This window comes from Chelonia mydas, chromosome 23, assembly GCF_015237465.2.
Source record: "Chelonia mydas isolate rCheMyd1 chromosome 23, rCheMyd1.pri.v2, whole genome shotgun sequence".
In the NCBI taxonomy this organism is placed as follows: Eukaryota; Metazoa; Chordata; order Testudines; family Cheloniidae; genus Chelonia; species Chelonia mydas.
This window is the reverse complement of record NC_051263.2, coordinates 17,656,231-17,671,716: the sequence shown is the minus strand read 5'-3', so window position 1 is coordinate 17,671,716 and position 15,486 is coordinate 17,656,231. Positions and strand designations below refer to the sequence as shown.

At 60.3% G+C, this 15,486-nt stretch overlaps 1 protein-coding gene across 2 annotated transcripts in view; it reads right to left on the bottom strand.

Moving 5' to 3' along the window:
• Positions 1-5,587: 5,587 nt before the first annotated feature.
• Positions 5,588-15,486, bottom strand: part of LRRC4B (leucine rich repeat containing 4B) — a 39,501-nt gene continuing 29,602 nt past the window's right edge. For both annotated transcript variants that reach the window (XM_037888649.2, XM_037888650.2), the window contains exon 2: positions 5,588-8,130. In XM_037888649.2, coding sequence (XP_037744577.1) covers positions 6,131-8,068 — 1,938 coding nt within the window. In that variant the 5' untranslated portion in view covers positions 8,069-8,130 and the 3' untranslated portion in view covers positions 5,588-6,130. The remainder of the gene's footprint in view (positions 8,131-15,486) is intronic.

The window sequence follows — 15,486 nt, the reverse complement described above, 5'->3', positions numbered from 1 at the left end:
CCCCCCGGCCCAAGTGTCCCGCTCCCTGTCTGTCTGTCCAGCCCGCCGTCCCCCAGACACAAGCGCCCATTGAAGAATTCTCCGCCCCCCCCCGCTCCCCCCCAGCTGGGTTGCAGACAACAGGCCTCCCCCCCCCCCGCCCCAGTGTTGCTACCACCTGGAGCCTGTGGCGTTGCCATGGCGATAAGGATCTGCAGCAGCAGTTGCCATGGCGACGGGGATCTGCAGCAAAGAGGTTACCCTGGTGACCGGGATCCACAGTGCTGCCCCCCCACCTCAAGCCCCACAGAGTTACCACGGCAACTGGGATCCACGGTGATTTTGAGCATCACAGCCCCCTGGCTGGGGGGGCGGGGGGCGGGCCGGGGGTCTTGGCATGGAGAAAACACACTTACCTCCCCTTACAGCTGCCAGCTGAGGCCGCACCGGGCCTATGCCGGGGGGGTGGGGGGGCATATCTGCAGAGGGGACCCAGGGCCCCGAGGGGCAGGCGGAGAGCAAAGCCCGGGGGTCCCACAATCTGCCTGGAGAAGCCGGTTCCCACCGCAAACGGCACCGGCTGCCTGCCAGTGGGAAACGCCTGGCTCCCCGCTGGGGGCCTGCCAGTGGGGATTTAAACATCGTGTTCCCCCCACACACCCTGGGGAACTTCTCCCCAGCCCCTGACCCCCTGCTTCTCCCAGCCCTGGCCTCCCCCCGCAACCCCCGGGAATTGCCAGGCCAGCGGGACCTCGCCCAGGCGCTGAGCTGAGATCACTGGGTCTTGTTCCCTTTTGACCTACGCCGGTTTGGGAAGCCAGAGGCTGGAGAACAAGAGCCTCCTTTGTGCTTCCCCCCTCCCTGTGCCCCCGGCCGATTCCTGGCCCGGCCCCGCAGGGACAGACAGGCCCTGAGGCTGTGCCTGACGGGAGCCAGCAGAGGGGGAGTCATGGTTCGGCACAGGAGGGGCTCTGCCCCCCGCTCCCAGAGCCAGAGATAGAACCCAGGAGTCCTGGCTCCCAGCCTCCAGCCCCATCTGCAATCTACTAGACCCCACTCCTCTCCCAGGAGTCCTCCCTCCCAGCCCCCCTGCTCTCACCCACTAGACCCCACTCCCCTCCCAGAGCCGGGGACAGAACCCAGGAGTCCTGGCTCGCTGTCCCGCAGTTGACTATTGCGGGGCTGCGTCGGTCGCTCATTGCCAGGCTGCAGTCGGCCCCTGGCTGCCTTGCCAGGCTGTCGCTTTCCCTCTGCTGGGTTTCTGCAGCTAGGAGGAGCTCAAAGGTAAATGAGGCTGCATCCGCCACACGCCGGCCCAGCCTGGGAGTGGGAGGCCGCGAGGCAGCTCACCGTGCCAGGCTGCAGACAAGCGAAAGAGACAGTAATAGAGGAAAACATCTGCCACAGAGAAAACCCCCTGCCCCCCCCCCAAAAAACCTGCTCCCTGCAGCACCCACCTCGCACCGTGCTCGGGCATCGGGGCCTGCCCTGACTGCCAGGGGGCCCCCAACCCGCAGCCCAGCGCCCCCTAGTGTTGCCTTAGGGGACTGGGGCCTGCACTGACCGCCAGGGGGGCCCCCGACCCGCAGCCCAGCGCCCCATAGCGTCGCCTTGGGGGATCGGGGCCTGCCCTGACCGCCAGGGGGGCCCCAACCCGCAGCCCAGCGCCCCCCGCGTCGCCTTGGGGGATCGGGGCCTGCCCTGACCGCCAGGGGGGCCCCCGACCCGCAGCCCAGCGCCCCCTAGCGTCGCCTTGGGGGATCGGGGCCTGCCCTGACCGCCAGGGGGCCCCCGACCCGCAGCCCAGCGCCCCCTAGCGTCGCCTTGGGGGATCGGGGCCTGCCCTGACCACCAGGGGGGCCCCCGACGCACAGCCCAGCGCCCCCTAGCGTCGCCTTGGGGGATCGGGGCCTGCCCTGACCGCCAGGGGGGCCCCCGACCCACAGCCCAGCGCCCCCTAGCGTCGCCTTGGGGGATCGGGGCCTGCCCTGACCGCCAGGGGGGCCCCCGACCCGCAGCCCAGCGCCCCCTAGGGCCACATAAGGGCACTGGGGCCAGGCCCGGCTGCCAGAGAACACCCCCCGCCATGCTCCCTGCCGCACAGCGCCCCCTGGTGTCTCAGTGAAGGTGGGAGCCTAGGGGAGGAGGGGCTGTTCGTGAGGCTGGGGCGGGGGGGAATCTTTCGGGCTTTGCACCCGCGGCTCCAAATCCCCTTCCAAGGCGCGAATCCCAGCCAGGCCCATGGGACTGACATTCCCTGGAGATGCCACCGTTCTCCACTCCCAGCACGCACTCCCCCCCCCCGCCCCCCGCAAAAAAACCCTCACTTTGCCAGCCACAGAGAGAGGGCGGTGTACGGGGAGATTCTCCATAGCAATGCCGCTCACCATGGCGACAGAGGGATGCTGCTGTCTGGATAAAATACATGTATTCTATGAAGGAAACAGGAGTGTGTGGGTATCCCATAATACTCAGCTCCCCTTCCCTGGGATCCCGCCCCACGGACTGGAGAGAGAGATGGGGGGGATAGAGAGAGAGAGAGAGAGGGTGCATGGAGATAGATAGATAGATAGATAGATAGATAGATAGATAGAGGGGGTGGATGGGGATAGATAGATAGATAGATAGATAGATAGATAGATAGATAGATAGATAGAGGGGGTGGATGGGGATAGATAGATAGATAGATAGATAGATAGATAGATAGATAGAGGATGGGGATAGATAGATAGATAGATTAGATAGAGGGGGTGGATGGGGATAGATAGATAGATGGGGGGATAGATAGATAGAGGGGGGATGGGGAGGGATAGATAGATAGGTAGATAGATAGATAGATAGATAGAGGGGGTGGATGGGGATAGATAGATAGATAGGGTGCTATGGGACAGATAGCTATAAATAGGTGGGGGGACTAGAGAGACACAGAGCTCCCCCCACAGGAAGCGCTCCTGCCCTGCTCCCCACAGCGCCCCCTGCTGGGAGAGGCCGGGGCTGGCGTAGCCGGGAGCTCCCCCCACGGAGATTTCTCCCACTCCCGTTCACACAGCGCTTCTGAGGCTATTTTCCTTTAGTCCCACATTCCCCTTCCCGCCCCCGGCCTGTGACGCGTGGAAACCCAGTGTCACTCCACAAACGCAGTCTAAATGCAGCCCGGAGCCTGGTGGTCACCGCTTGCAGTGCAGGATGGGGGATGGGGCAAGGCTGGGGTGGGGGGTGTCTCAGGTGAGGGCTGGGTCTGACTGTCTCAATTAGGGTTGGGGGCTTAGGGGGGGTCCAGGTTAGTATCAGTGTTACAGAAACCCCACCCACCCTGCGCCTCCTCCCCTCACCTTGACAAGCCCCATGGGCCCCCCATGGGCCCCAGGCCCCCCACACCACCACCCCTCTATCCTCCATTGACCCTGTGCCTGCCTCCCCCCATGGCCCCACACACCCCACTGAACCCCCTGAAACTGCATCCCCAGCTGACCCCCCCCCTCAGCCCTCATGACCGGCTGACCCACTGAGCCTCCCTCATGACCACAAATCCCCCACCCCCAATTGACCACACACAACCTGTGCCCCCTCATTGACACTCCCATGACCCACAGTCCTCTGCTGATTCTACCCCCCACATGCCCCACTGACCCCCATAACACCGCATTCCCCACTGACCCCACACATCCCCCTGTTGTCCCCTCCCACCCTAGGGGTACATTGCAAAGGTCACCCCTCAAGCCTGGCCCCCCTGGGCAGCATCTGCACAGCTCCCTGCCCTAATCCACCCACACACACACACCTGGCCCCGGGGAGGGGGCAGCAGACCCACTGTCTCCTGGCATAGACCCCTTCCCCCTTCCCCCCCAAGCAGAGCAGACCCAGCCACCTTGGACCCCCGGCCCCTGCGAGCCTGTCGCTGAGGCCGTCAGTCAGGACCCCAAACTCCCAGCAAGAGGCACGGGCCCCTCACAGAACAGCCTCCCTGGGTGTGTGATGCTAGCCAAGTGGCTAGGAGCCCCAGGACTCCTGGGTTCTCTCCCTGGCTCTGGGAGGGGAGTGGGAGCCAGTGGTTAGAGCAGGGGGAGGCTGGGAGCCAGGACTCCTGGGTTCTCTCCTTGCACCTGGGTGGCAGAGGAGATTGCGGGGTTTGGGGGGGGGAATAGCTCGGTGGCAGGTCCCTGGGGGTCAAACCTGCAGCACAATTGGGGGCTAGGAAATAGCCCCCCCACACTGGGCACCACCCCACATCCTGTATAGCCCTCTCTTTCTCTCCCTGCCCTACCCCCCACACACTTTGGAGGTCTGCCCCCCCCAGCCCCCGCCACGTCTAGAGGGTTATTTTGCTTCCTTTGCCTGGGACTCCCCAAAGGCAGCTCCCTGGCCAAAGTGTGCATGCTTCCCCCGTCCCAACGCCGGGGGGGGGGGGGGCATTGAGAGAGAAGAGACCCCCCCCAGCCTAGGCAGACCCTCTCCTCCACCCCCTCTCTGCCAGCCCCAACAGGGAACGGAGCATTTTCCGCTGCAGGCCTCCACGTGCGAGGGCGGCTGTGGGCACCCGGTGTGGGTGCTGGGGGGTGGGCCCGCACGGGCTGCATCATCGGGGGTCGGGGCGGGGGGAGGTTGGTGCCGAGGGAGGGAGGTGTGAGGGTGAGCGTGCAAGCTGCTGCGTGTGAGAGTATGAGGGTGGGCGTGCGAGCCAGTGCATGCGACTGGTGCACGCTCCCTCCCGCCCCCCGTCCTCCCCCCTCCGCCCCCCCAGCTCTCGGAGAGACGCTTGCAAACACCTTTATGGATTTTATTAAAATAGGAAACTCGGACGAGACCCAGAAATGGTTGGGATCACAGGCTCCGGGGGAGGGGGGGCAGGAGTGCACCCCCACAACCCCCCCCTCCCGGCTCTCCCCCCCCAAACCCCGCCCCTCCCCGCCCCTCCCCAGATTATTACAAATTAAAAAATACCTCTGGTCTGCGTTTCCGCGCGGGGAGCGAGGGCTGGGGCGCCCGGAGTCACATAGTCATTAAAAAAACCCATAGCCTGCGCCAGCCAGGGCCCCATGGCTGAGCACAGACTCTCCACCAAAACAGCCGCGACCACAAAATACTAATATTTTGGCGTTTCCACCCCCCAACCACCACCTCTTTCTCTGGGTGCCGGGTTTTTTTCCACCCTCCACCCCCCCAACCCCATTTAAGCCCACGACCCCCACCAAAAAAAAAAAAAATTATTCCAGGGTTGGTTGGTTGGTTTCCTTTTTTTCGCTTTTAGTAACCCAGCTCCCCAGGTGGGGCCGGGGATGCCCAGCGGTATCAAAAAAGTTTCAAAGTTTCGGGGAGCGGGGGCGGGGGGGTGGAGGCACGCAACTTCCCGGTCTTTGATTGGGGCGGGGGGGGGGGGCGGGAACGGAGACATCTCGATCAACTGGGTACTGAGAAAACTGCCAAAATAAAAGCCGATGTCAAAGGGTAAACCAGAGAGAGGTGGAAATCTCAGGAAGGGGAGGGACAGACAGGTAGGGAGGGGGACAAGAATGGGACAGGGAGACACACAGAGGCAGTTGGGGTGCGAGCTAGGAATGGGGGGGACAGACAGGTGGGGGGACACACAGAGGCAGTTGGGGTGCGAGCCAGGAACGGGGGGGACAGACAGGTGGGGGGACACACAGAGGCAGTTGGGGTGCGAGCTAGGAATGGGGGGGACAGACAGGTAGGGAGGGGGACAAGAATGGGACAGGGAGACACACAGAGGCAGTTGGGGTGCGAGCTAGGAATGGGGGGGACAGACAGGTAGGGAGGGGGACAAGAATGGGGCAGGGGGACACACAGAGGCAGTTGGGGTGTGAGCTAGGAACGGGGGGGACGGACAGGTGGGGGGACACACAGAGGCAGTTGGGGTGCGAGCCAGGAACGGGGGGGGACAGACGGGCGGGGAGGGGGACAGGAATGGGGTGTGTGGGGGACACAGAGGCAGTCGGGATGGGAGCCAGGAAGTGGGGGGACTCTCCAGCGGGTGGGGGGCCTGGCGTCCAACTGGAGCCGATCCGTCGCGGGCGGGTTAGGGGGGTCTCTCTCTCCCCGGAGGCATTTCCCCGCTCCCCCTCCCGTGGCGGGCCGCGGGGCCGGGGCAGGCGGGCGGGGGGGGGGAGGCAGGCCGCGAGGGGCGTCCCCGTCCTCAGATCTGCGTCTCCTGCACGTTCTCCTTTGAGCTGCTCTTGAAAAGCAGAGGTTCGTGGATGGAGTTCAGCAGGGGGTTCTTGGCGCAGGCCGGGGCCCCCGCATGGTTGCTGTAATGGGCCTTGAAGGCCGCGTAGTGGTTGAGGTGGTCGTGCTCCAGGGCCGGCAGGGCCAGGTGGCTGTCGCCGGGGGCGCCGGCCGCGGCCGGCAGCTCGTCCTCCACGTTGATGATCTCGATGGTGCGGGTGGGGCCGTGGTGCTTGTGGAACTGGTGCTGCTTGCGCAGTTTGTAGAAGACGATCAGCATGACGGCCGCCATGAAGGTGATGGCCACGAAGCAGCCGATGATGATCTTGGTGGTCTTCATCACGTCGTCCAGGTCCTTCATGCCGCCCTCGGCTGCGTCGGTGATGGGCACGGTGTAGGGCTTCTCCGTGGAGCGGGTGGAGCGGGGCGTCAGGGAGGTGGTGGAGTAGGTCACGTCCCAGCCCACGGCGGGCGTGGGGCCCGGCTCCTTCTTGGTGGGCAGCGCGTCCTCCTGGGCCGTCTCCAGCGTCTCCACGGTCACGGTGGTGAAGTAGGTGTAGCCGGTGGCGGCCGGGTCCACGGCCGAGACGTTGAGGGTGGCCGACGCCGTGGTGTTGCCGGCCGAGTTGGTCACCATGCAGGTGTACTGCCCCGTGTCCTGCACCGTCACGTTGGTGAAGTTGAGCGTGCCGTCGTGCAAGACGGAAATCCGCACCCGGTACGAGCCGTGCGTCATCAGCGTCCCGTTGGGCGTCAGCCAGTTGACCGAGGTCATGGAGGTGCCCGTCCGGCACTTCAGCTCGGCCGCCATCCCCTCCGTCACGTTGAGGTCGGTGGGCGGCTCGACGATGACCGGGGCGTAGCAGGTGAAGTGGCTCTGGTCCAGCTCGCCGATGTAACGCCCCTTGAGGTTGGCCGGGGCGTGGCAGCGGGCGCAGCAGGTAGTGTTGTTGGGCACCGTCTCCTTCAGCCACCAGCTGAGCCAGAGGACGTCACAGTTGCAATGCCAGGGGTTGTGGTTGAGGTGCACCCGCTCCAGCCGGTGCAAGGGGGTGAAGAGGTCGTGGGGCAAGGACATGAGGTTGTTGTGGGACAGGTTCAGCTCCTCCAGCGACTTGAGGTCGTCGAAGGCGTTGCGCTCGATGGTGGACACCTGGGCGTGCATCAGCCACAGCTTGCGCAGGCTGGTGAGGCCCTGGAAGGAGCCGGGGCGGATCATGTCCAGCCGGTTGCCCGACAGCTCCAGCTCCTCCAGCCGCACCAGCGCCGTCAGGTTGGGGATGTCCTTGAGATTGCACATTCCCAGGTTCAGGTACCGCAGGTTCACCAGCCCTTCGAAGGCCGCCTCGGAGATGTACTCCAGCTTCTTGAGCTCCCCCAGGTCCAGGCGGCGCAGGGAGGGCACCCGGTTGAAGGCGTAGGACGGGATGCTCTCGATGGGGTTGTTACGCAGCCAGAGCTCCCGCAGCTTGGAGAGGTACTCAAAGGCCTGGGTGGGCACCGTGGCCAGGCGATTGTCGAAGAGCTCCAGCGTGTTGAGGTTGGGCAGGCCGTTGAAGGCGCCCACCTCGATTTTGCGGATCAGGTTCTTGCTCAGCTGCAGGATCTCCAGGTGCCGCAGGTGCTTGAAGGTGTCGGTCTTGATGAGCTGGATGTTGTTCTCCTGCAGGTTGAGGTACCGCGTGTTGATGGAGATGCTCTCCGGCACCTCCACCAGCTCCCGGCGCGTGCAGATCACCCGGCTGGCCTGGTTGCTGCAGGAGCAGGAGGCCGGGCAGGGGGTGGGCGAAGCTCCGGCCCACGCCAGCGAGGGCAGCCACAGCCCCAGCAGCAGGACCGGCTTCCAGAGCATCCTAGAGGGACGGGGAGGCGGCGGCCCCCTCCGGGAGCAGCAACGGGGGGCAGCCATGTCCAACGTTCATGCTTTAATGGGCAAAACCTCCTCTGGGCAGGCTCTCAAATACCTAGAGACTGGAGACACAACGGAAGAGAGAGACTCGTTAGCGTCATCCCTGCACCTAAGGGCCCGACCCCAGGAGGAGAGAGACCAGTTAGCATCATCCCTGGGCCATGGGGCCCATCCCCAGGAGGAGAGAGACCCTGCACCATGAGGTCACATAAAGGGCAGGCTATAGTTAGACTGAGATGTGGGGTGAGGGCCGTACCACCCCCCACAATGGCCCAATGACATTTCCCCCACTCTTGACGCAACGACGAGGTCAATATCTCATCAGGATCCACAATTCCCTTGGGAGTAAAATCACCTGCAACAAAATTTCCTCCCTCCCCCATCCCATTTTTAAAAAAAACACACAAAATTTCCCTCCGCAAACAGTTTGCAAAGGCCCCAGACTTTCCCCCCCTAAACCCAAACACCCACACCCCAAAACGCAGGTTTGAAATCCCAACCTTTCTCAGGTCCCCGTTAAAAAAAAATGGAAAATTTTCGATGGAAATAGGAGGAAACCAAACCCCAAATGTTTTGAATTTCCCACAATGAGTAACTGGCCCATCGTGGGCAGCTGCGTCACATGGAGGAATCAGGACTCCGACGGGGGATAACCCAACGCCCATGATGGTCACGTCCCAAGCCTGGAAACGCCCGGCCTACCCCCTAGGACCAAGGCGTCGTCCCCCTTCGAATCCCCAGCACTAACTGCTTTGACTCTGAATACCCCTGCAGTTCTCGCTCGTCCTCCTCAGCCCCTACTGAGATACAGACACTACACCCAGGGGATAACAACCTACCACACCAACCAGACAAACACACGGTAGAGCAGCAACCCTTCAATAACAACCATCTCCACACAGGGTACATCGCAACAACGCTACGGGAACAACTACCCCAGCACACAGTGTATGTATACCAGCAACCCGACATTCACCACCATCCCCACACCCAGCACACAGCAGCCCCCCCACGGGAACAATCGTGCTCATGCAGGAGGTACGGTAACACCCCAGTATTAACCCCCGTCCCCAGGCAGGATGTATAGTAGGAACCGTGGAGTAAAAATCATCCCCGCTCGCACAGTAGACCATCGACCCTCAGACCCTCAGCAACACTCCATACCCAACCGTACACACACACACACACACACACACACACACACACACACACACACACACAGTATAGTAACATCTTACATTAACAACCATCCCCACAAACAGTGTTTAGCAACAATCCTACGTTAACAACCATCACCGCAGTAGGTCGCAACACCTCTACAGAAGCCAACACACACACAGAGTGCATGGTGCCACCCCTACATTAACAACCGGCCGCACACAGTGCATAGCGACTTCTGGGCCCCATAAGCCATCTCTGTGTACTGGGTACAGCAACAATCCGACCTTAAATACCGTCGGGGGGGGAAGGGGGAGGTAGCAACATTCCTACAATATCAGCCGTTCCCACGTATACTGCATAGCAGCAACCACACCTTCACCACCACCACACCCAGAGTGTGGAGCAGCAACCCGACATTAATAGCTATCCTCACACCCAGGGGACAGCAACATCCTTCCCATAGCAACCCTCCCCACAGGGACTAGAGAGACGCAGCCCTCCACTACCAACCAGCCCCACACACAGAGTTTAGCAACAGCTCTACAGTAACACACGTGCACACACAGGATGCGACCAACAACCCACCATCAACAAGCATACACACATAGTGTGCGGCAGCAACCCTACATTAACCACCAACCTCACATGCCACGTGGTAGCAACCCTACCTCAACAGCCGTCTCCACACACAAGGTGTCGCAACAACCCCACCGTCAACCAGTACACTACAGGTGTCTGGTGCAACAGCCACACAATAACAACCACCCCCCCAACACACATGATCTAGCAACAGTCTTGCAGTAACAACCTTCCTCACACGGTGTGTATACCAACCATTGTTCATTAACAACCCTCGTCACACACCGCATATAGCTACAACCCTATATCACAGCTACTAGTTGACACCGTTCCTTGCAACACTCTTCCAAGAACAACGGTCCCCACAGTGCATTGCAGCAAGCCCTATGTAAACAACCATTCACACGCAGTGTACAGTAGCAATTTTAATTAACAACCAATTGCACACCATGCGTGGCAGCAATCCGACAGGAACAACCCTCTCCCCGGTGTACTGCAACAACCCTACACATACGGAGCATGGTCGACACGCACAGTGCAGATCAACATCCCCACCCTAACAACCCTCTCCACACACACTGTAGAGTAGAAAACTGACACTAATAACTGTTCACACACACACGGTGTGTAACAACCACCTGACGTTAACAATGGGTCTCAAAGCAACCACCCACCGTAAACAACCATCCCCACACACAGTGTATCGCAGCAAACCTACAGTGACAACCATCTGCAAAGTGTACCTAAGAAAATAAGAACGGCCAAACTGGGTCGGACCAAAGGTCCATCTAGCCCAGGATCCTGTCCTCTGACAGTGGCCAATGCCGGGTGTCCCAGAGGGAATGAACAGAACAGGTCATCATCCAGTGATCCATCCCCTGTCGCCCGTTCCCAGCTTCTGGCAAACAGAGGCTAGGAACACCGTCCCTGCCCATCCTGGCTAATAGCCATCGATGGACCTGTCCTCCACGAATTTATCTAGTTCTTTTCTGAACCCTGTTATAGTCTTGGCCTTCACAACATCCTCTGGCAAGGAGTTCCACAGGTTCACTGTGCATTGTGTGAAACAATACTTCCGTGTGTTTGTTTTAAACCTGCTGCCTCTTAATTTCATTCGTTGACCCGTAGATCTTGTTACGAGAAGGAGCAAATAGCACTCCCTGATTTACTTTCTCCACACCACTCATGATTCTATAGACCTCTGTCATATCTCCCCCTAGTCATCTCTTTTCCCGGTCTTATTAATCTCCCCTCGTACGGCAGCCATTCCAGACCCCTCATCATGTAGAGCAAAAACCTTACCATAAGAGCTGTGCAGACACGTGGATGCATGGGCGCCAGGTTTGGATAATTTTTGGTGGTGCCCAGAACAGGTTCATTGGACGCACCGGGGCAAGAGCCCCGGGCCCCGCGCTTTGCGGGGCCCTGCCCTTCAGGGGGACACGGGGTCCAGGGCGGCCTGGGGGGTTAGCGGGGAGCCTGGCGGAGTCCTCCCCGCCCCCACTCCACCCCTTTCGCCCAGGCCAGAAGGGACCCACTAGATCGTCCCCTCTGACCTCCTGTCCCACCTTACAGGCCCCCAGCACCCGCACGCTAAACCCAGCGACTGAAATGAGACCCAGGTGTCCCCGGCCACGGGAGACCGGGCTATGATGAGCCACAGACAGACAACGGGAGGGACCAAGGTGAACCAGTGTCCGAGGCAGGGAGACCCGGATAATCGTGGCAAGTGACCCGCACCCACAGGGGAGGGCGAAAAGCCCTCAAGGTCACTCCCAATCCAACCTGGGGAGGGCGAGGGGGGGTGGGGGTCAGTTAGACCCTGAGCATGCCAGCAAGACCCACCCGAGAGGGAGAACGCTCGGTGCCACCTCAGAGCTCTGGATCATCAGAGGTTTCAGAGGAAGGAGAGTTTAAAAAAAAAAAAGTTACCCCTCTTCCCGGGAGGAAACTGAGGCAGCAGGGGGGTGGGCTGATACTGGATGAAGAGAGACCCTGCCCCTGACACAGTTCCAGGGCGGAGTGTCCCTCCGTCCCCTGGCAGGTTTCAGACCCTGCATCTTCACCGCTTACGACCCCCTGCCTCCCCCCTGCGCGGAGACCGTGCCCAGGGCTCCACCCCCCAGCTACCAACGCTGCTGACCCAGCGGGTCCGCCTGGGACTGGCCCCCGCGGTTCTCCCCTCTGTGCCCAGTGGGGAATCCAGTGTCCCGGGACAGCCTGCTCCAGCCGGAGCCTGGGCTACCCAGAACCTCCCCACCCCACCACGGGGGGCGGAGGGGGGCCAAGCCCGTCCAGCTCCGTCAACCCCACCGGTGGCGTCCGTGTGTCTGTCTGTTCCCCTCTCCCCGCCCCCAACCTCTCCCCGACCTCTGGACACACACAGAGGGCCCTTTTAACGGGGCATCCGTCGGGTTCACGGCCTCGCCGAGGCCAGCGAGGCCAGAAGGCAGGGTCCCAGAGCTCGCCTGTTCACCCACCCGCCCCCAAAGCCTTTCCAGGGGGGTGCTTTGCCTTCCTGTTTGTTTCTCCCCCGCCCTCCCAGCGCCGGACGTTTAACCCGCTATAACCACCCGGCCCCCCCCTCGCCTGCTCCAGCCGCCCGGCGCCCTGCGCCGATATCAGACCACCCAGCAAAACGCCCCGCGATTTAACCCTAAATCGAGCACCCGCAAAACTTCGCCTGCGACAGCCCCCCCAGCAGCCGCTGAGGCGAGCAGGGCGCAGGAGGGATTCAGCGACTGTTTCGCACAGCAGTCCAGCCACGCGCGCTACCGGGTGCCACGCGGCGGTTAGCGCGCGGCAAGCTAGCGGCGGGCCGGCGAGTCGCTCGCTGCGCTCCCTGTCGACGCCGTGTCCTCCCTGCTCGCCAGACCCAGGTTCTCCAAGAATACAGAACGGAGGGGGGGGAGAATTTTCCTTGTCGCACCCAGGATTCGCATCCGACACCAAGTGGGGGTTTCTTCCTCTTTGCCAAAGAGCGGGGGGAGGAGGGGAGATCAGGGAAAACCCCCATCCCCCTCGGAAAAAAATCCAAACTTTTTTAAAAGGGGGAGCTTCAAACCGAAAGGAAAAACTTTGTACATCATTTGCCCTCTTCTCCAGCGGCGAAAACGATGGGGGCAAACAACATTAACACGTTTCCTCTTGTTGTCCTTTTTTTAAAAAGTTTTGATTCAAAGGGGACTTTTTTTAGACCCCCCCCTCCAAAAAAATTCTCCTCCTTCTGAGTCTAAACTTTTTCCTTTCTTCTTTTACAACAAAGAAAAAACCTGAAAGATTTCTGGAGGGAAAAATGAATTTTCTTTGCTTACAATTTGGGGGGGCTGGGAATGGGACAAATTGGGTTTTTCCCAGCAGCTTCTGGGATAGCCATCAGCCCCTGTCACCCTTATGGGCTCATCATCTCACCGTGTCTGGTCCAACTCCCATTAGATCCTCCTCCCCACCCCCGATCCACTCCATTTTCAGCCCTTTTCAGGCCCTGGTAGCTGCCAAAGCCAGGAGGGACCATTAGCTCCATCTAGTCTGACCCCTGCTGCGTCACGCAGGCCGGAGAGTCCCACCCAATTACCCCTGCGCCGAGCCCCACGACTTCCCGAGAGGCCCCAAGGCTGGAGCTGGAGACACCAAGGACCGGAGAATCCTTAACAAGCTCACTGCCAAAGCTGCGACTTTAAACCCATTTGGTTCAGCCACTGCCAACCCTGGGCGGACGCCGCTTAATCCAATTGAAACCCGGCTTAGCCGTATCGATTTAAGCCGATTTCTGCCAAGCTGGGTTTAAGGGATCTCGAAGCAGCCGCACTTTCGCCGGCGGCTTTTTCGGCCCGCTTTTCCACGCAGCTCGAGGCGGCATCCTCGCGGTTTCAAGCTCAGGGGAGAGCGACACCACGTGTGTGAACGCGACGCCGATCCCCCGGCAGCACCCGCCACTGCTTCCCTCAGATTGGTTCAGAGGTGAAAACCTGGACAGGGACGACACGCCGCTCAGTGTCTAGGGGTTAGCTGGCGCAACGCGGCTCCTCTGACAACTCGCGCGCGATATCTGGTGCTCTTCCAGCCCCTGGCTCCATATCCTTAGAGAGCCCCAGAGCTTAGAGGCCAGAAGGAACCATTCGATTATCTAACCTCCTTTACACCGCAGGCCATAAAATTCTCCGAGACGGAGGGGTCCATCAATCCCTGGGGGAGTTCGGTCCAGCGGTGAATCGCCCCCTCCTTTTAAAAATTGCACCGAATTTCTTTTATATATATATATAAATCTCAGCTTTTTTAACCCAACGCGTGGTTTTCAGGGGCGCCATCACCGACGCGAGCTACCCCACCACCACGAACCGGGTTCACACCGGTTTGCGAGTCCACACACAAACCGGGGCCAGTGGAAACAAAGCGGCTTGAGGTCGCCACGCCGTGAGCGGAACGGGTGCTGCAGCAGGGGTCTGCCCAGGTCCCCGTCCCCACCCCCGCTGGTGCAGAGAGCTAAGCTGGGTTCTCTACATGTACTGTTCCTAACCCAACTCCCGTCCACACACACACGCAAGGGACTCTTCGAGTCCGGTGGCCAGGCTAAACCAGAGTGAGCACAATTCACCGGCGGCTGACGTAGGGTGGCCAGGTGCCCGGTTTTCGACTGAAAAGTCCAGTCAAAAAGGGAACCTGACAGTGTCCGGTCAGATCTATTGACCGAACACCCAAAGTCCAGTTACTGTGGGCAGGGGACGGGGGGAAGAGCAGTGGATGGGGCAGGGCCTTGGGAAAATAGGAGGGGCTTTGGGGGAAAAGGCGGGGCCGGGGGGAGTGGAACCACCAGCTTCCCTCCCCCGCCCCCAATTTGACACCCGACACTGGGCCAGGCTCTGCCTTTGTCTTGGTTTAACTATTTGGAGTCAGGCTGAGATTTTCCACCAGCACCAGCCCTAGCGTGGAGGCTGATAGGTCAGTATGAAGGTGCATAGCTCCAGAATCAGAGAACTGTACCGATTTAGAAGGGACCATCTCGTCTAACCCCCCCCCGGCAAGATGCAGGATTTGTTGTGTCTAAACTTCAAGTCAGGTTCTTCCTGGGAGAACTGCGTCCACACTGGGGAGGCAAGGGGCGTCACATTGCTGTAACTAGACCAGGACCATCACAGCAGGACAAATTTGCAGATTGCAAGCTGCTCGGGGCACGGACTGTCTTTTTGTTCTGCATTGTACAACACCTACCATAGATCCTATAGGCACTATGCCAGTGGTCGTCAACCAGGGGTACGCGTACCCCGAGGGTCCTTAGAGGTCTTCCACTGGGTACTCAACTCATCTAGATAATGTTTCTCAACCTGGGGGTTGCAGCCCCTGCGGGGGGGTGTCGAGGAATAGGTTGCGGGGGGTTGCAAGTGCAGGAATGACATTAGGGGGTGGGCAGCCAGGCAATTGCCCAGGGTCCCACGCCCCGAGAGGCCCCAAGAAGCTAAGCTACACACTTCAGCCCCCGCTGCCTGAGTTCGGGCTTCAGACAAGGCTCACAAGTGAAAAACAGGTTCGAGTCTCGCACTGAAATGTGAGTACAATATTCACAGTCCAATCGATGTATTTGATAATGATCTGGTAAGAAGGAGAAAGTCGGCCGTTTGTCAGTAACAGTGGGCTGTGACACATTTGTGTTTTCATTTCAGATTTTGTAAGCAAGTTGTTTT